Consider the following 20,192-nt stretch of genomic DNA (forward strand, 5'->3'; position numbering starts at 1 on the left):
TGAATTTTTAAACATAATTAGCACCCTGTTGTACAAGGAAAACAATTTTTGAGTATTGCTGTTGGAAAACAATTTTTGAGTATTGTTGTAGATTTCTATGGCAACCAATAAAAAATTACGAATTTCAATGAACACTAAAATGACAGAAACAGTTAAGCAAATAATGAATAAATACACTATGAACTATGCTGTGCTTTGCTTCTTATATTTTCATTTCATTAGTTAAAAAAAAGGAATTTAATTTTAAATTTTAGCGTTCACCGCCTTGTTTAGATCTTGTTGAAGGCAGCAATGTCAACGGATTGTACGAAGTCTTCGAATTCCTGAATCTTTTCGGTCAGCAAGTCGATAGACACTTTGTCGTCTTCAATAACGCACATAATTTGCAGTTTGTTAATACCATAACCGACTGGCACCAACTTGGAGGCACCCCACAAAAGGCCGTCCATCTCAATAGAGCGTACGTTATTTTCCATTTCCTTCATGTCGGTCTCATCATCCCATGGCTTGACATCCAACAATACTGATGACTTGGCAATAAGCGCGGGTTTCTTCGATTTCTTAGCAGCATAGGCAGCAACACGTTCCTCACGTATGCGTGCAGCCTCCGCATCTTCTTCTTCTTCATCAGAGCCGAAGAGATCTACATCATCGTCATCATCAGCGGCAGCTGGTGCAGCAGCAACTGTGGGCTTGGCACCGGACACTTGTGGCAGTGGAGAGCCACTCCAGGCGGCACGTTCAGCAGCTTCAAACGATGCAATGTGGCGATACCAACGTTGCACATGTGGGAAGCTACCGGCTGGTGCTTTGCCCAAAGCTTCGAACACTGAGAGATCAGCTTTGCTTGGTGAATATCTGAAATAAATATGCAAGAATGTTGTTTAAAAAAAGATTTGCCGACGTGACGAGGTGGTCACACATAACCTCACATTCGAATCGGCTATTTGCCTCTGAACACTGCACTTTCACATCACTTACCCGCTAATATAGCTGTTGTCAGCAAGGAATTTCTCCAATTCCTTCAGACCTTGTGGGGTTGAGACATCACCGAAAGCCATTTTTGTATTTTATTAGTCTTATTTAAACTTTGACTATGAAAAAATCACCAGCGCTCGAATTGTGCTGCAAGCTGTGAGAAATTTGACAACCGGAAAGATAGAGCATATGTCGCAGGGTTACTTAGGGTATTAGTATTTGAAGTGTTGCCAATTCTAACTGGGAAGCTCTTAATACAAAAATTCCTTCGCATAGTTGTGCATAAGTTTAAACATGTTTTTAAATTACTGTTAATTATAGTCAAAGTCCAATAATTTATTGGAATACCGTACATAATTTAGAGAATTGTTTAAGAACATGTGATTTTATAACAAAATATGTATGTATATTTAATATTTTATTAAATGAATTCATTACTAGGAAATGACTTTGGAACGCAATGACCGCAAAGCAACATTCGACATAAAAGTAATACACGACTGTTGCGCATAAAATGCAACCCTTCCGAATTCAATGTAGTCTACTCCATTTACCTTTCACACTTGTTATTATATTTTATAATAAATTTAAGAAACTGAAAAATGTGGAACTTTCCTGATATCACAAAATGTTTTACATACATATTACACTTTCTTTTCTATTAATTAATGATATAATTTGTTATTTTTTAATTTAAATTCTTCTGAGGTTTCTTTTAATCCCCTTCTAATTAGATTGTGGCTATTTACTATTTGTAACATCTGGCAGCGACATAAATCATCCTACGACGAGTCGCGACGAATCGAAAAAACGGCAGCAAGGAGTGAAAATTTCGAAAAAATTACTTTACTACGGTAAAAAACAGCACCAAAGTGAAGAAAATAGGTGTAATTGTCACAGAAAAGTTTCCTTCGATAATGGCAAAAGTGCAGTGCAAATTATACAAAAAGAAAGAGTGCCATTAGCAACCTTTTAGCGCATAAGAAAATTTTTTTCATTGCAGCTACTCTTGTTGTTTCCTTGCTAGTTCGACAATGACGCCAACGTCGCTGCTGTTGTCGTCGTTTGCTTTTTTAGAAGTTAGTTCTCAGTAATTTTTGTTTGCCGTATTCATGTGCAGTGTTTGCAAAATTTTTGTTGTGCAAAATAAGTGATTGGTCGCTTTTATCGCAAAAGCTAGTTGCATTGTAATAGTGTACATGACACTTGAGCCAAGTTGGCAAAGAACGACGCAGCGGCCGAGCAAACTACATATATAATGCCTTGGGTAGCAGTGTCAGTGTTTGAGTGCATTTAATAAAGTGAAAGAGTTTGTTCACTAATCAGATTGTAAAATTTAGCAAGTTAGTGTTTTTGCTATATATGTTGTTGGAGTGCAGTTCCCCCGCTGTGATCAGCAGCGAGCCGTGAACATCGCGCTCAGCAACAACGTATACGTCAGCGTCACTGCCGTCGTATGAGCAACGGTAAAAAGTCTGCTGCTACTGCGACGACGATGGCATCCTGCGCTGCTTTCGTGCGCTCTTTTTTTTATAATGTTAACGTTTACTTCGTAGCCGCTCTCTCTTAGTCTATTAGACCGAATGAGAGAGAAAGCAAACGTTTGTTGTGTTTGGAAAGATATAAAGGGGTGGTGGTAACAGGTATGGGGTCCAATAAACACACACACGCCTTGATAGAGTGGATGCTGCAAAATCCAATAGCAGTTGCCTTCATTATTGCATTTTGTTTTGTTGTTGCTTTAGTTGCAGTTATTGCAGCCGGGCCGTTTGGTGAGCCGTTTGACATAATATTCAGCAAGTTTTTGGATATTTACAAACATGAAACTGTGAATTTAGTTATATATGCTTCAGTATATGTACATATATATTTTTTTAATGTGAAAAAGTTAATGAAGTTTTTAATGATTGCTGGAGCATTAATCACATAAATATTAACAAATCGACGTTTATAAAGGGTGACATAGTGTAGTTTTTATGCTAAACCATGGTGAAATAAAGAACATACATAGGTTTCTTTTTTATATACCCGTACACAAATGCTTGTGGTTTCAGTGCTGATGGCGGCATATCAGCAACAGCGCTTTGCCATTACAAACACCAATGCGGTCACAAGTTATCGCCTGTTTGTGGATTATTTGCATATTTAACGAGTTTAGCAGTGAAATGCGTGTACGCGCACAACAAATACGAAAATGTTGAAAATGAAATATAATTCTGAAACCACTAAGCCTATTTCATTATATGTATGTACATATGTCGTATTTACTTACATATGTGCTGTGTTCCAAAAGCAATTTTTGTGCATGACTTAGAACAAGTCAATAAGAATTTTGTTGATTTTTAACGTTAACATAAACGTTGTCTTTCATCAAAATACTTTTTGTGATCCAACTTAATCTTCACCCGGATTATAAAATATGTATGCATATACATACATACATGTGTACTAATATATTTCTTTTACGGTGTTGCAGGTGTTATATGCGATGCAATACTTCTATAAGAAAAACTGTGAGGATCTATTTACTACAAAACAATGTTGGCTATCTAGATCTAGTTCTTTAAAAATGTTGCGTTTGTGTAAAAGCACTCCTCATTTCAGTGGGCAGTTATTTTATTTCGAAATATTTTAAAAGTCTTCTTGCTAAATGATTTCACTAAATAAATAATAATATATAAAGAAATTTGTACATTATATTATATTATAGAAGGGGATCAAAACCCTTTTCAGGATTTCTGTGTTATACAGATGAAACAAACATACTAAATAGTAATACATATATGTATGTATATTGTGAAATCAGTTTGCAATAATATTTTCGTTCTCAATTGCCTTAGATGGCGCAACACCTGTTTCCCTGCCTTTAATTAAAAGTCATTCATACTTAAATCGTTCTGTCTAGCAACCAAGCACTTCAAACTATTTCGACACATTTCATCCCTTAAAACTCGTCTGCTATCAAACTGCTAGTATCAATAATTTTTCCCTTTTTCTTTATCTTCTGTTTATCGTTTTGTAGTATATTACACTCCTTTCGCTTCCCGTTTGGTTGCTGGTTGAACAGCAACAACTACTTCACATCTATTTTGGTCCACAGTTTCCCCATCTATGTTTTGTGCGCATCTTTCTTTTTTTTTTATCAGCTTACTATTATTTCCGTTTCCGTCGTACGAACGTAACCAAGTGAACAGTGCCGGAACGTCAGCAGAGAAACATCATAATGTATGGCTACTTGGCCAGTTACCGAATTGAACTCGTGCAAACTCACAGTAGGGTTGTTTTTGCAACACATCTAACTAAACAAACAACATTATAATCACCATCAGCAGTAGCGCCAGCGCCAACATTTGAATTGAGAACGAAATTCCAGATGAGACTAGCACAAAACTCACTCATTCCTGCGGAATGTTACGCATTGTTTCAATGCTCCTTCTTCAGTCATCATCGCTATGCCTTTGTTGGTGTATATTATCAGCTTCCATGCTCCACCATATATCCAAAAGCTTTGACTACTTATGTCTGAATGGTTTCTCTCACTATCCACTTGTGTACGGCCGTCTGCCTGTTGGCGCTCATGTCGTTCATTATTGGGTTGCTTTTGCTTCCTTCTTCATCACTTAACATCCTTAGTATCGACGTAAACATTGTTGTTGCGTGTCCCTATACGCTTATATTGTTGTTTTATTTGTATCAGTTAATTGCAGTTGATTGCTGAGGTGTTCTTCAAACAAACGCGGGTATAAGAGTGAGTTGCGTTTGCATGTGCTAATGGCAGCTGTCTGTGTTGGAAGAAGTCGCTTGGAGTTAAGGGTGGCTTTTCCGATATATATAGTGTGCTAGTTCAATTATTTATGCTATACTTAATCGTTTTATTCATATTAATAGCTCTTCCTATTTTGCAACGTGTTTGATCTCTATTTATTTCTCGACTCAACTGTTGCTTAGTGAGGGTGTCCTGATTTTGTTATTTTTCCCTTTGTAAAATTTCTGTGTTGGAATTTTCACATGAGTCATTCTAATCTGTATAATAACATTTATAAATTGATGAAGATGTTAAGTGTGTCTGAAAATGTTTAAAGCCATTGGTCGTTCTGCAAAACACAAGATACATACTTACATATGTAGGTGTTTACTTTTGAACAGGATCGAGGACTCAATTGTCCAATATCGTGCAATCATCATTATATGAAGTGATGATTGTTGTTGTTCTAGCGGCAAAAAACATACCTGAAGTAATTTTGAGGGATGGTGCCGAGTTGACAGTCCTTGGCCGGATACAAATCCGGGTCCGTTCTGGTTACTTAGACCCGACTGTCGTAGGAACGGTATGAGGTGATGGTTGTTGTTGTTTTTATAACGTGTACCTAGTCCCCGTTGAGATGGTAAGGGTTAGCCAGGTCATTTAACGGAAGGCCCAAGAAACGTGCTGTTTCGACGAGGTCGGACCAAAGGGAGAGGGGTGTTAGATGAGTGGGGCTGGTGGAGCATGCAAAGAGGTAGGCAGTGACATACGGAGCCTCATTGCACGCATAACATATATTGGATATGTCGGGGGTCTATTCTGGATAAGTAGGAGTTTAACCTGTTAAAGTAACCAGAACGAAGCTGCGCAAGGGTCACTCTTGTTTCTCGTCCTTTGAGTACTTCTTACTAAGACGTAATATCCAACATTACAACCAATCCCAACATTTTTTTAAACAAAATACATTATTTATTGTGTTCCTTTTAATAAAGTTTAATTTTTGAAACTTATTTATTCTTGCATATCAAATTCTAGCCTTTTGAAGCTGCCTGCATAACTCAGCCACGTTAATAAATTGAAGATACGAAAATCTTAAGCATCTTGCTCCGCTTAATTCAATGTTGCACTCTTATTTTCATTTCCGTATTCCGAATCTCCAATTTCCGTTCGATTGAAGATGCTTTAGTGATGTCCTTACAGCCACTTGTTATCGTCCTCATATACATACTTAAGTGTGCGTCTCTCTCTGCTTTCTTGCATTCATCTAAGGTCGGTCTATAGTCTTCTTCGTATATTTATTAATAAGCGCGCTTATCAGCGTGCTGATTGAAATTTAATTCAATGTCTGTGATTTCTACTTTCGCCCTAAGCAGACAGATGCGACCACCCCAAGCACTCAGCATAGTCATACTCTTTTTCATCCAACAACTATTAGCATACATACGAAGTGGTGCCAAAGTACTTACATACACAGGTGTCGTTGTGCTTCTGTTACAATTCGTGTATGATTGTTTTTGTTGTAAAATTGTGTTTGAGCGCACACGCCCCCTTTGCATAATAATTACTAAATTCGAAACATTTTGGGATTGCTTGTGCCAAAACAAGAAATAATAAGTAAGGAAGGCTTATGTTCAGGCCTAACCGAATATTTTATATTCATATTGCAACTTGCAAGGATTTTTTATTTTATAATTTCTTTAAAATATTACAAATTTTGACTAAAATACGGTTTAAAGTCAGATGGAATTGAATATTGTAATGTATGAGAAGTAGGCTTGGTTGTAGCCTGTTTCACCCATTTTCAGAAAGTCGAAATGATATGCACGAAAGTTGATTGAAATTGACCTAGTAGTTCCTAGGAACTCCTGGCTTAATATCAGCTCGGATGGAGCGCTGCCGTGCTAGTTGTTAAATGGGGAATGGACGTGGTTATCATTTAATTTGACATATTTTCAGTGCTTGAAGTGCTAGAAAAATGTATTCTGTATATCTTCACAGATGCCATTTCATAATGCAATTAATGGCATTAAATTATAGTTTTGTAATTTAGTGTGGATTTCTAATATCATATTCATATTCTGATATAAATATACTATATATAATTCCATATCTAGCTCGATTAGTTTTAAATGTTACAAACATGCATTAGGTGAACAAAACTACAATACTCTAAAGCAACATGTTGCAAGAGTATAAAAACAAAAGTAAAAGAGAAGCGTCAAGGCTGCGGGAAAGAGCTATAGTAGCTAATGATTTGGCCTGTCTGTCGGTTTGTTGGCGGGTGGCAGAACAAGAAGCAATGTCAAAAATGAAAGCAATTCGTGAAAACAAAAGACAAGCGCACAAGCACATATAGTATGTACTGTATGTGTGTACATAAGTAATCGGCCAACGTAAAATTTACTAAAAAACAAAATAAAAATTTTAATGTTTATTTCTATTTTTGCTTTGGCCAAAATACTACCTATTATTGCATTTCCTAGGCTGTTGTTGTTGTTTTTGCCGATTTGTTATAATTTTACGCTTTCATGGATTTTTGCTACCAATTTTTTAATAAGCATCATTTTGGTTGTGTCGTTTCTCGTTGCCCAAATTTGTTTTCTCATTCTTCCCTTCTATTTTTTCGCTTTCCCATTTTTTCACGACCGCGAAGTCAATTATGAGCGCTGAAAAGCTGCCTTCAACGGAAAATTTGTTTTGCTCCGTATTTAGCGTTTAGCATTAAGTGTTTAACGTTGTCTCATGTGTGTGTTTAGTGAGTTGTGTGTGTGTTTATGTTTATTTACATGCATGTACGCCTTCTATGCGGGTGGTTGCAAAAACAGATATTCAGCCGTTAAGTTCCCTCAGCCGTTTAAGTTCCCTCCCAGCGCGCGTATGTGTGAAGTGTTTGCTACTGGAAAAGTTTTCAATCAACCATGATTGAATCGCTTATTTGGAAGAAATGCCATCACATATGTGTGTGTGTGTGTGTGTATTTGCATTGCTTATCATTACAAAGTCATCTGTGGACGTGTGTATGGGCACGATATGACGCTAAGATCAGCGCAATATTTATTTTAAAATAAAAGCAATAAATGTAATATTTAACGAAACACTTAACTTTCTAAAACTACATACCGATTTATTTTATAACGCTGAGGAAACAAGAGTAGTTGCGCACATCGAATATAATATTTTTACAATTTGCTATAAGTGAAAGAAAATTAAGTAAACTCTGTTGATACAGAAAAAAACTATAAAAATTAATTTGCATTGAAATTGGTATACCTGGAAGGGGCAGAATAAAAAGTAGTGGAACCATTACTTCCCACGCCTCTCAGATTTATGTAAACGGAAGCAATTCGGTAGCGTTCCTCGAAATTAGTTGGGAACTTTTCTCTGCCGCTATAAAATAAACAACCAGAAGCTATTCGAAAATCGTCGGTAGTTCATTGTACACTATTTCTTTGCCTTTGGGTTTCGGCACCCAATTGGTGAAACAAACAGTATAGTCCCAATTGGTGAAACATCCGCTGAATCATCAATTTATGTATTTGTTCATCTAAAATTCGAAACTCTGTTTATATACGCATTGTGTTTAGTTAATAGTTTCTGGCAACCCAATCATTCTTTACATTTTCGAACTTGTTATTTTTACAAAACTTGTTTTTTATCCACTTTATTTTAGAAAAATTCCATTATTTTTTTGTGTTCAGCAAATTTCTGGTAGCTTGACATTCAACGGAGCTAGTATTTTATCCTAAACCAAAATAGAACTAAATAAAATGCTTTTTCCAATTTTGCAGTGAAAACTAACAACCAAATTGAATTTTTATCGAGGAGACGACGAATTCTAAGCGAATATCACAACAAAGTGCAGGAGAGTTTCAAATATAAATAGAAAAAGTGAATGAGAGAAAAACAACAACTAAAACGACAGAAAGTAAAAACGAAAAACCGTAGTAGACTAGATAGAGAAAGGATACGGAGTGCGTCGTGCAGGGTGTACAGAGAATATAGGCAGCCGACCAGACTGCAAACTGCCGATTGCCAACTACTACCAGACCGTGCGTCCATAAGTAGCTGCTTGTTTTTTGGTCACAGAAGGTGAAGAGCACAACTCTGACACTTGTCAGTTGCATTGGAATTTCGTGCAACGCACTGGCGGAGCAGCGTCAGTCAGTCAACCGCAGTAGCAGCAGTCGTCGTTGCTGAGAAAATGACGTTTTATCGGCGGTCAATAGGCGCAGCAGTGTAGCAACTTTTCGAGCAACATATTTGTAAACGGATTTAAAAATAGAAGACGACAACAAAAACAACAACAGCAAACTTAAACACGACTACGTATGGAATTCGCCAAAAACGCAAAACGACCAATTTGATTTTGTTTATTTAATTTTGTGTGAAATTTTGAAAAAAAGAACTAAAATTAAAGCAGTGCAAAGTAAAAGCACAACCAGCAATCGGCATTGTTGCAAAGAAATATACAGTGAGATTTTGGCGCGCGTCATTGCACGCATTAGTAGAGCCGGTGCAGCAGCAAAAGAGTGGCAGTCAAATCGACCATAAATATCCAGCGCAATACAGCCAGTAGTCACCCATCTCTGGCAAACACTGGCGTTAAAAATTTTTTGCATTTGTTGTCATTAATGTGCGTACGTGTGTTACGTGTGGTGATGCTGTTGCAACCATAATTCGCGCATTAAGCATTTTAACACAAATAGAATATAGAAATTTTTGGTAAAAAAAAAAATTGCATTGAAAATATAATAGCAGTGGAAGTTTATAAATTTCGAATTCTTACGGCTAAGACACAAGATGAAGCGACGCAATGCCGACTGCGGCAAACTACGACGACCAATAAAACGTAATAAAATTACAGAGAGCGTGTACAGCAGGTGAGTGCAACAAAATTACATATTTATTTATTGTCTTATAAAAATAATACTAATTTCCAAATATTTGCTAATTTTAGACATTTATGTTGTTGCTACGGTGTTGTTGGTATGTATGTCAGAAACAGTGTGGCTCTTGCAATAATAATATGGCTTAGTAATGTTGCCAACAACTTTTATGCCACCTTCATTGACATCCAGCGTGTCTTCTTATAATACAACAACATTATTCACGTCCGGTAAGAGGCGAGTCATTTAGGATATTAGAGCAGGATGAATTTACCATTGATTCGGACTCAAGCGTACCAAATACAAATCCCGTCACTGAGGGGCCCATATCAGTTAATACCCCTTTCTTTCACGAAACAATACACTCAGTCCTTTTTTTACGCGATTTTTGGTTCTGCCACTAATCGCGTAAAAATGGTTAGTTTTCCAATATTAACTGACGAATTGGTTCCGAATATAAAAAATATCGCGTATAACAAAATATACGCGCAAAAAAATATTCAAAAACAATACAATAAGTTTCAAATTTCAGACTTATGATTTATTCACTTACTTAGCATCTCCGACTGAGTTTGCACCATAAATTCAGTTAATTTGGTTTGAATGCTTCTTTTTGGACCCAATAAATTCCGATGTAGTTCTTTATATCTTAACATGCAGAGCCTCAATTCTTTTTGAAAAATTCGTGCACGTTCGGCATCAGCATCATTTGCTACAAAATAATTTTCCAATTCCAAGTGAGAAATTCGCGTAAAAAAAGGAATTTGCGCTGCAAAAATAACCGCGTTAAAGTGAAATAGCGTAAAAAGAGATCGCGTAAAAAAAGGACTGAGTGTAATTTTTATGCCAGCCTATGGATGAACTAACTTCATAAAATTGCTTGGAAGCATGTTCTCGCGTATACTCGAGTAATGACAAAAGTTGATATAATCAGTCGAGACCTTCCTGTAGCTTCAATATACGCAATGTATTGATTTCCATCCATTTTTACTTTCCAATATGAATTCTAATCTTCAGCGGCAGAAACCATCCCTGAATAAATTGGGCGGAATGATGTCGAGTCCCTGGCCGGATTAGAGTTATTCGCAATATTTTTATATCCCGAACAGGGTATATTAAGTTTGTCACGAAGTTTGTAACACCCAGAAGGAAACATCGGAGACCCTTAAAGTATATATAGAAATGATCAGTATGTTGAGCTGAGTTGATTTAGCCATGTCCGGCTGTCCCTCAGTTTTTAAGATATCGTTTTGATATTTTGCTAACGTCATTTTCTCTTCAAGAAGCTACTCATTTGTCCGAACTACCGATATCGGACCAGTATAACATATAGCTGCCATACAAACTGAACAATCGGAATCAAGTTCTTGTATGGAAAACTTTCACATTTGACAATGTATCTTCACAAAAGTTGGCACAGGTTATTTTCTAACCTAATAATGTAATATACGAAAAAATTGTTCAGATCGGTTTACTATAGCACATAGTTGCTATACAACCTGAACGATCAGAATCTAGTGTTGGTATGGAAAACTTTTGAATTTGACAAGATATATGTATTCACGAAATTTGGTATAGATTTTTTTTCTAAAGCAACAATGTAATCTCTGAAGTAATTGTTCAGATCGGTTTACTATAGCACATAGTTGCTATACAAACTGAACGATCAGAATCTAGTGTTGGTATGGAAAACTTTTTCATTTGACGTGATATCTTCACGAAATTTGACATGGATTTTTTCCAAGGAAAAGCTATAATCTCCTGAAAAATTTTCAGATCGGATTACTATAGCATATAGCTTCCATACAAACTGGACATATAGTTACTAAAAGAAATGTACCTGGGAAGGGTATATTAGCTTCGGTGCAGCCGAAGTTAACGTTTTTTCTTGTTTCATAAAAGTTTTACCAACACTTAAAAGTATTTTCTTGGCTTTGATCTATGCAAATCGCAAGAGTATAAAATTTTCGGTTACACACGAACTTTCCTTCAACATCTCACGAACCAATATTTCTACACCTATATTATAAGCCAGCTTTTTTAGTTTAGATCTAATTGTGAATTCGATTCTAGCCAAATCATAAAGACTTTTCAACCTCTTTTAAATAGCTACATACAAAGAGTTTTCAGATGAATAAATTGCGACCTACCTAAAACCAAATTAAAATTTACTGAGTCAGACTTTACATCATTACTCTAAAGTCGGCAACAAGAAACCGAGCGAAGCATTAAAAAGCCTCAATAACAATAAATACTTCCCGAAATATAGCAATAGCGCTGCTGGTTTAAACTAAATGATATGACAGCGCAAAAAAATGATCGCGTGATTCATGTAGCCGTCATAGACAGCCTCATTTTGACTCAAATATGTACATAATGTACACACTCTATTGTAAGTACATAATTTTGAGGCTCAAAAAGTGTTTGGACTACATATCTTTGGCGACATAAACAAATATGTACACAGAAATGCAAACACTTAACCCAACAGCTAACAGAGTGTTGATGCTTTGGCTTCTTATTGACACTCGGTTTTTGTTTTGTTTTTTATTTTCTTTTTTAATTTTATTGTGTACGCTATTTTTTTTAGTTATATGAATCGGTTATTTGTGTGTACTTGTGGGTAGCAAACAAACAAATCGTATGTGCTCTCCTTGCGTGTGTTTGTATGCCGCCATGTCGTCTTGGCGAGGAGCGCTTAATTGAATTTGATTGATTTAGCGCAGCGCAATCCAATGATCGCGCCTCCAGTCAACTGATAGCCATATATGTGCCTATGTTTGTGTGAGTATGTTTATACGTAGCTCAAGCCGGTAGGTGCCGTAGTATGGCAAACAAATCCATTTACGTTTGTTTGTTTTATTGCCAGTTGGTCATATTTAAAAGCGGTATTTGATAGCACATATTTGCCCCTCTTTCTGTCAAACAATACGCGCACGCACACACCAACCAGCACGTCTATTATTATTGATATGGCCAGCGTGTGTATTCTTTTTTAACATTGACGCTTAAGCAAATTGGATTGTGGTTTGTGATACGCTGTGATTATTATGCGACACCTTAATTGTTAATTCAGTATGATGGAAAGCAGTCTTTAATCATTTGTTTGTTGTTGTATAATAATTAATTTCATGTTTTTAGAAAAGTAAATAATAAATATTAGTGTTTTTTTTTTGTTTTCAATAAAATAAGATTTGAGGTTAAATTGAAATTACGAATATTTGGTATTCTACTTTTAATATTAATAATTTTTTTTTATTTAAGAAATAATAATTAATCGAAATTAAAAGATATGGTAATTATCGTCTTCAAATCAGATTAAAAAAAAAAAATAAATAAAAATACATTAATAACTTAGATCATAATATAATTTTATAATTTTTATAATATAATATAAAGTAATTCCAGTATACATATGTGCATATCTCATTTGTTCGTTATTTCTTACAAAGAAGTGCCCTTAAAGGAGCCACGGCTTTTAATAGCTGATAAGAAACCAGGAATTCTTCGTTGTGGTAACTTCTCTTATCGGTAACGAGTGTTTTTGGGATTCCACCAATATTTTTTGGAAACCTCAGAGTATAAATAAGCGATACAACAATAACAACAACAATGTTAATCCCATTTTGTATGCTACTAAGTAAGCCAGTTCTTTTAAGTAACGATTTCGGATTTTAGTTGTGGCAAAATCGAAAAACCCATTCGCTAATTTTGTAAAATAATAAAAGCAACAACAATGTTTTGGTCTCAGGACCTGCTTGACCAATTTCAACCAAATTCAGTACATAAAATTCTCCTAACATTCGTTTTTCACAATTCGGAATTCGAAATCGGACTGCAGCCACGCCTACTTTCCATATAGCACAATATATATTGTGGCGATATGCAATTGAAATTCAGAGAGAATCTTTTTCTAACTAACAAGCCTTATGTACCTCAAAGTACTTCGCTGGTTGATTAAGCCTTGCAAGTTGAGAGAGTATGACATGTTCGGTTATAGCCGAACTTAGCTTTTCTTTACTTGTTTAAGTTATTTTCCTTATAAAACATATTTTGTTTATATATAAATTGCTTAAGATTTAACTAATCTATTTATTTTTTTTCTTCTACTTGCAGCACAACTGTCTTGTACTTGAAATTCCTTATACTTTGGGCCATTGTGATAACCGCCGATTTTATGTTTATGTTTCGTTTTGAATTTTTATGGCCTTTTTGGCTACTTTTACGATCGGTGCATGACTCATTTAAATTTAAAGGATTGGTAAGTACAACTACGAGACTCCTAATAATTGTAGGATAATAATACGAAAGCTTTTGGGTACTTGAATAGATTTACTTGTAATACAAAGTGCATTCCAAAGTAAACAGGACTTTTTGAATCTAGCGCCCCCTGCTGGCGCCATCTATATATCGACTGGTGCGATAGAATCTGCTATCTTCATCGATTGTCCAGTAAGAATTTCATGACATGTCATCGATTGGAAGTGAAGTTATTGCGTTTTAAGTGTCAGTATGTTAGTGTTATCGGTGCGAAAATGAGCTTCGAACAAAGAGCCAACATTAAAGTTGGTTTTAAAGTTAGTAAAACTTTTACCGAAACGTTTCAATTGATGAAACAAGTTTATGGCGATGATTGCCTATCCCGTATCAGAGTGCACGAGTGGTTTCAACGTTTTCAAAGTGGTCGTGAGGACATAAATGACGATCAACATGTGGGCCAATCAAAATCCGTGATCACCGGAAATTCCATCGAAACTGTGCGTGAATTCATCAAAAATCATTGAAATTCATGGAAATGGAATTGAACATCTCCAAAACATCGATTTATCGCATTTTGAGCGAACATTTGGACTTACGAAAGGTGTGTGCACGTTTTTTCCGCACAAATTGACTGAAGACCAAAAATTGCTCAGAATCCAACATTCGATCGACGCTTATGACCAATTATTTGACCAAAAATCACATTTTACCCATTAACCACTTCCCGTATTCACCTGATATGACACCGTGCGACTTCTTCCTTTTCGGAAAAATGCATTTGCCCATGAAAGGAAAGCGTTATGCAGACGTAGAGGCCATTCAAAAGGCTTGCACCGGCATACTGGCGGCCATACCGGCCAAAGAGCTAAAACACTCGTTCGACATGCTGTTGGACCGTGCAAAAGCTGTACTGAAGCAGAAGTAGACTATTTTGAATCAAATAAATTGATTTTGTTGAAAAAAATCATTTGTTCTGTTTTTTTTTAAGTACTGTTTACTTTGGATCAAACCTTGTATTACTCCTTTGTTTTTGGTGTTTAGCAACGCATTAGCAAGACAGTCTGATCTATGTTACGAGATTTCCTGCTAATGGCTTAGTACCACAGATAAATTCCGAACTTGTTCAAGTTTCCAAGTATTAGAAAGGCAGTTTCTTATTTTTACTAATCATAAATTTTAGTTTATGTTTTAATATTAATTTTTTTTCTTTTTTCAGGCATTTTCTGTGTTATTTGTATGCATTGCAATAACATCCGATTTAGTGTGTTTATTTTTTATACCAGTGCACTGGTTGCTATTCGCAGCAAGCACTTACGTCTGGGTGCAATATGTATGGCATACAGGTAATAATAACAACAACAAACTCTGTGTTACAAAATATAATTTTTAATTATTGAAGCGCGAAAAATGTAATATTTTTAAGTTATATTTAATTCATCCCATTGCTAACAATTACTTTCAAACTCTCTTCAAACAGACAAAGGCATATGCTTGCCTACAATAATACTTTGGATGCTGTTTGTCTACTTGGAAGCAGGCATCAGATGGAAGGATACACGACATATGCCACATTTGGATTTGTGTCGACCCTTCGCTGCGCATTGGTATGTACTTTTTACACAACACTAATTCCATGTTACTTTGGCCTAATAATTTCAAATTGTTTTGAGCAGCATTGGCTATCCAGTGGTGACGATGGGTTTCGGCTTTAAAAGTTACATTGGCTATCGCATACGACAGCGCAGGCAACGTGAAGTTGCGAAAGAGAATGAGTTTTATATGCAGCTATTGCAACAAGCCCTGCCACCAGAGGAAACAACAGACGATCCAGCAATGACACAGCTGCCCGCTGTAGCTGGTGCCACCACAGTGCCGGCGGTAACCGCTGGTCCCGGTGCGAGCAGTATATTTGCAGCGCAAAGTAGTGCACAAAACTCACAAACAACAACTTCCCACACGTCAGCGGTGACGGCGGCAATTAGCGCATTTAATGCATCGAATAGTTCCGCCATTACCAGTGTGACAACGTCGGCTGCATGTAGTGCGCTCGCCACGGCGAATGGCCTGCTGGCGTCGGCAGCAGCAGCTGCGACAGCGGCCGCAACAGCAGCAGCGGCGGCGGCAGCGGCAGCAACGTGTAGTAGTATGAGTAGTTTACAAGCACAAAATCATCAGCATCATCATCAACAACAGCAACAACAAAATCATTATCATCAACAGCAGCAGCAGCAGTCGCCAGCGCAGCAAAATCATCAGCATAGTAATCACAATCAAGCGACGTCAGGCGCATCACCGTCGTCGTCGTCATCAACATTGCACGATCATCACAACAACCACAGTAATGCGCATAGCAGTGTTGTAGGTGGTGGCGGTAATGGTGCTAGTGGTGGAAATTATAATATTAGCAGTTTACTGGCAAATGTATCAGCGGTAGCCGCAACAGGCGGCTCAACCGGCATAGCTGGTGTCACTGCAACGCCTGCTGATGATAAGAATTACTTACAGATCAGCAGCGGCGGTGCTTCCATAGCTGCAACAACTACAACCGCATCAACAGCGTCTATATCTACTAACAGCAATAGCTCTGGTTCTAATTCCGCCTTTGGTGGTGGTGGTGGTAGTGGTGGTAATGAAACTATATGTATATACTATATTAAAATCACACCGTTGCATATGTATATATACATACACCACGCATTCAAATATGCTTTTATGAATAATTTATAACAATTATGAGGTTTCGCTGTAGTTTTGTTGTGCCTTGTAATTTTTTGCTTTGATTAATTTTGAGATGTAGCACAGTACACCTTAATATTTTGCAATTATATTTTTTTATTTGCTAAGACAATTAATGAGCTCTTAAAAATTATTTAGAAATATTAAAAAAATATTTTTGTACAAAAAACATGACTGTAAACGCATAATTCTTCAAACTATATAATCCCTGGGTTAGAGTCTATAACTGCTACTTGATTTTTTTTTTTTATCTTATGGAAAGATTATTTTTCAATTATAGTGAAATTTATAATTTTTAATATGTTTTATTTATTTATTTATTTTTGTCTCCTTTTTTGTTGAATTATTGCTTATATTGTATTTATGAAATTATTTGTCAGCCGACTTTTGTTTATTATGAAAAAAATTATTGCTTATCTAATACTGTTGTAGTGGAGCACATTTCATGCATCTCTATTCTTTTCTTTACTTGTAGTGTTTTAGGAGCATATTTTTAAATTCGAAATTTCCTTTCCTTCCATTCCAGCAACATCCAATGGTCACATTGGTGGTAAAGGCCACCGTCGCGGCGCGGATAAGGAGAATAGGAACAAAGGCGGCGGCGGTGGCAGTGGCGGTGGGGCTGATGCAGATTCCAAACATAATAAGAACAGCAACAACACTAGTTTTCATGCTGCCGACGGTAACCAAAACAGCAGCAACAACTCAATGAAAGAGCGCGGCGATTGTGAGGTGTCAGCTAATAATAACAGTCATGTGCATACAACACCGCAGCAACAAACGAAAGATAAAAGTGGTGAGCTACCTACATAAGTGCTTGAATAGATAAAACTAATTGTTTTCTCTTTTAATTAACACAGATGAGCATCGATCGGCGAAAAAATCTAATACACCAAGCGTTTCTGGTGCGACGTCGCCGGTGGCGAATGGCAATGTTTTGCAATTTGATGCCGATGATGTTGTTGCTGTGGAGCCAGTCGAACGAACTAAAGGTTGGTTGAGAAAAATTACTTGAAATAAATATGCATAATCTCAATTCAACTGTTTTGCAGGTCGTCGTAATCGTGCGCGCAAAGATAATGCTTCCAAGGACAATCATCAAAACACTTCGCATAATACCAATAGCAATGCGAATAACTCCAACACACACTCGCACAATCACCAGCAACAGAACAGCAGCACCAATAGCGGTGGCAACGGTAAAGATGCCGCCGCTAACACCCAAAACCATAATAGCGCTAGTAATAGCAACAATTCGGATGCTTCCTCGGTGTCCTCATCCACCTCGTCGGCCAGTTCGGCATCATCATCGTCAGCGTCGTCCGTAACATCGGCTTCCGTTTCGTCAGCCATCTCGCAAATAGCCACGAAAATGGTCTCTAAAGTCTGTGAAGCCTGTCTCAAGCTTGAGGCGGATGTTAAAAAGTACCGCGCCGAGCTGAGTCACATGAAGCAAATCGAGAATGAACTGCGTCAGAAGCTCGAGTCAAATTTGACTACGAAATCCTGTTTGCAGGCCAAACAGAAAGAATGTGACGAGCTGGAGAAACGCATACAGGAGCTAACAAATGGGCGGCATGCAGATATGCTGCAACTGCAGACGATCGAGCGGCGTTTGGCAGAGGAGCGGCGCCAAAAGCAATCGTTGGACGCACAATTGAATAATGAGAAGAAAGCCCGTAAAATTGCCGAAGAAAAGGCCGCACGGCCGGAATGCAGTGCGCAGTGTAAGCAGCGTAAGCAGCTTATGGATGAAGATCTCAAACAACTGCGACGCGAGCTGAAAACGACTGAGGAAGCCAAGCAGTTGGCGGAACAACATGGACGCAAATGGGAGCAAGAGGTGAGTAGTGAATGCATGGTCTTAAATGTATGCTGTGCACAATGCTTAATATGTGTGCTTTACAGTTGCGCATGTTCGAGGCTGAGGTACGAAATCGTGATTCGGCGCAACCGGGCACCGAGATGCTAATGAATGCGTTGGCCGCAATGCAGGATAAAAACTGTACACTCGAAAAGAATCTTTCAGCCGAGACGAGAGTTAAGCTGGACTTATTCTCAGCTCTAGGTGACGCCAAGCGCCAACTGGAGATATCGGAAAGTGAGTAACCCACACGCACACCGAGAAATAACTTACACCACTACTCACACTTTTACTGTTTCTTGAAATATTTCACAGCTCGTCGTATTGCCAAGGAGGATGAAGTGCTTGATTTGAAGGCGAAAATCGCGCAATTACTCTGCGTTATGCCGACAGATCAACTTTTGCCCGCCTGCGGCTCAGCTGGCGCCAGTTCAATGTTGCGCATGAATGATACGCCACCGTTGCAGTCCGGTCCCGGACCAGCTTCACCCATGTTGAGCAGCCTAAGCGCGGCAGCAGCGGCCCAACAGGCTGCAGCGGCAGCGGCGGCGGCAGCAGCAGTGGTTGGACACCCATTATCGGCACGCGTTGGTCCACCGAATTCCGTTGCCGATTATGGTGGGCAGCAGTCGCCGCCCAATTATGTAACGGCGCAACATCAACATCAGCACCAGCATCAACACCAATTGCAGCATCCACACCAGCATCAACAACAACAGCATCATCAACAGCACCAACAACAACTCCATCAGCAGCAACAGCATCAGCAGCAGCAACAACAACTACATCAACAGCAGCAGCAACATCATCAACATCAGCATCAGCAGCTCCAACAGCATCAACAACACCAGCACCAACAACATCAGCAGCAGCAGCAACACCAACAGCAGCAGCAACATCAACAGCATCAGCAACAACAACAACAGCAGCAGCAGCAACAGCAAGTGCCCGTATCGGTGGGCACGCCGGTATTTGTATCGGCGTCTTCGCCGGGCGCTAGCATCAACAGCGGTTCCAGCCTCGACCCAAATGCGTCTGTGTACACGCCCAAAGGTGGGTCGGGTGCACCGGGCAGCGGTGGTGTTGTTGGCGTGCCAGTGGGCGGTGCCGGCGATGCCTGACAACATACTGCATCTGTGGGCGTCGTTGGCCACCTGATGCGACGTAAAGTTTGAGATTGAGATTATTATTTAAGTTATTGATACATCCTCAACAGACACTGCAACTAAAATAACCGCAACAACAACTACAACTATTTGCAAAATATTTGAAAACAGCAAGCAAAGGGTGCTCGTGTTGGCAGTAAGCAAGATCTTGAAAGGAAGGAGGCAGTGAATATCAGCTTGCTAGTCAAACGGCAACTCTCAGAGCAGATACAAACCAACAGATGAGACATATTGATAAATACAAAACAAAACAAAAGCAACTATTAACAAAGTAAAGGATAACAAATATCTACAACAAAAACAAGAACTACAAACATGAACATGGACATAAAATTGCAAATGAACATGATATTATCTTATTGAAAAAGAAAAAAACATAACAACAAGAAAAAACAAAAAGAACACAAATTAAAAAGAAAAATGAAAGCAAGACACTACTGCCTTTAATTACATCCTACGACTAAGCGTGAATATTGCTTTTAGACGTATAGTATTGTTTTCTGTAATTTTCAACCACATAACCTAATAAGATTTTTTATTGGACAGTTTCTTAGAAT

At 37.9% G+C, this 20,192-nt stretch overlaps 2 protein-coding genes across 8 annotated transcripts; one reads left to right on the forward strand and one right to left on the reverse strand.

Moving 5' to 3' along the window:
* Positions 1-184: 184 nt before the first annotated feature.
* LOC126757046 (probable elongation factor 1-beta) lies at positions 185-1,172 on the reverse strand. Its single transcript, XM_050470633.1, has 2 exons — positions 982-1,172; positions 185-858 (listed from the first exon to the last, which is right to left on the reverse strand). The coding sequence occupies exons 1-2, from the start codon at positions 1,059-1,061 to the stop codon at positions 270-272; spliced, it is 669 nt and encodes a 222-aa protein (XP_050326590.1). The 5' UTR covers positions 1,062-1,172; the 3' UTR covers positions 185-269.
* Positions 1,173-1,743: 571 nt separating this feature from the next.
* LOC126757006 (macoilin-2) lies at positions 1,744-20,069 on the forward strand. Of its 7 annotated transcripts, none has more exons than XM_050470549.1 (11): positions 1,744-1,832; positions 8,512-9,603; positions 13,726-13,870; positions 15,086-15,212; positions 15,347-15,473; positions 15,543-16,495; positions 17,132-17,401; positions 17,466-17,597; positions 17,658-18,448; positions 18,514-18,706; positions 18,785-20,069. In XM_050470549.1, exons 2-11 carry the CDS (start codon positions 9,524-9,526, stop codon positions 19,588-19,590), a joined length of 3,624 nt encoding a protein of 1,207 aa, XP_050326506.1. In that variant the 5' UTR covers positions 1,744-1,832; positions 8,512-9,523; the 3' UTR covers positions 19,591-20,069. The 7 variants fall into 7 exon arrangements, with proteins under 7 accessions (XP_050326506.1, XP_050326512.1, XP_050326507.1 ...); XM_050470555.1 differs by having other exon boundaries at positions 17,132-17,398; XM_050470550.1 differs by lacking the exon at positions 1,744-1,832 and adding an exon at positions 1,872-2,057.
* Positions 20,070-20,192: the final 123 nt, after the last annotated feature.

The sequence above is a fragment of the Bactrocera neohumeralis genome, chromosome 4 (genome assembly GCF_024586455.1).
Source record: "Bactrocera neohumeralis isolate Rockhampton chromosome 4, APGP_CSIRO_Bneo_wtdbg2-racon-allhic-juicebox.fasta_v2, whole genome shotgun sequence".
In the NCBI taxonomy this organism is placed as follows: Eukaryota; Metazoa; Arthropoda; class Insecta; order Diptera; family Tephritidae; genus Bactrocera; species Bactrocera neohumeralis.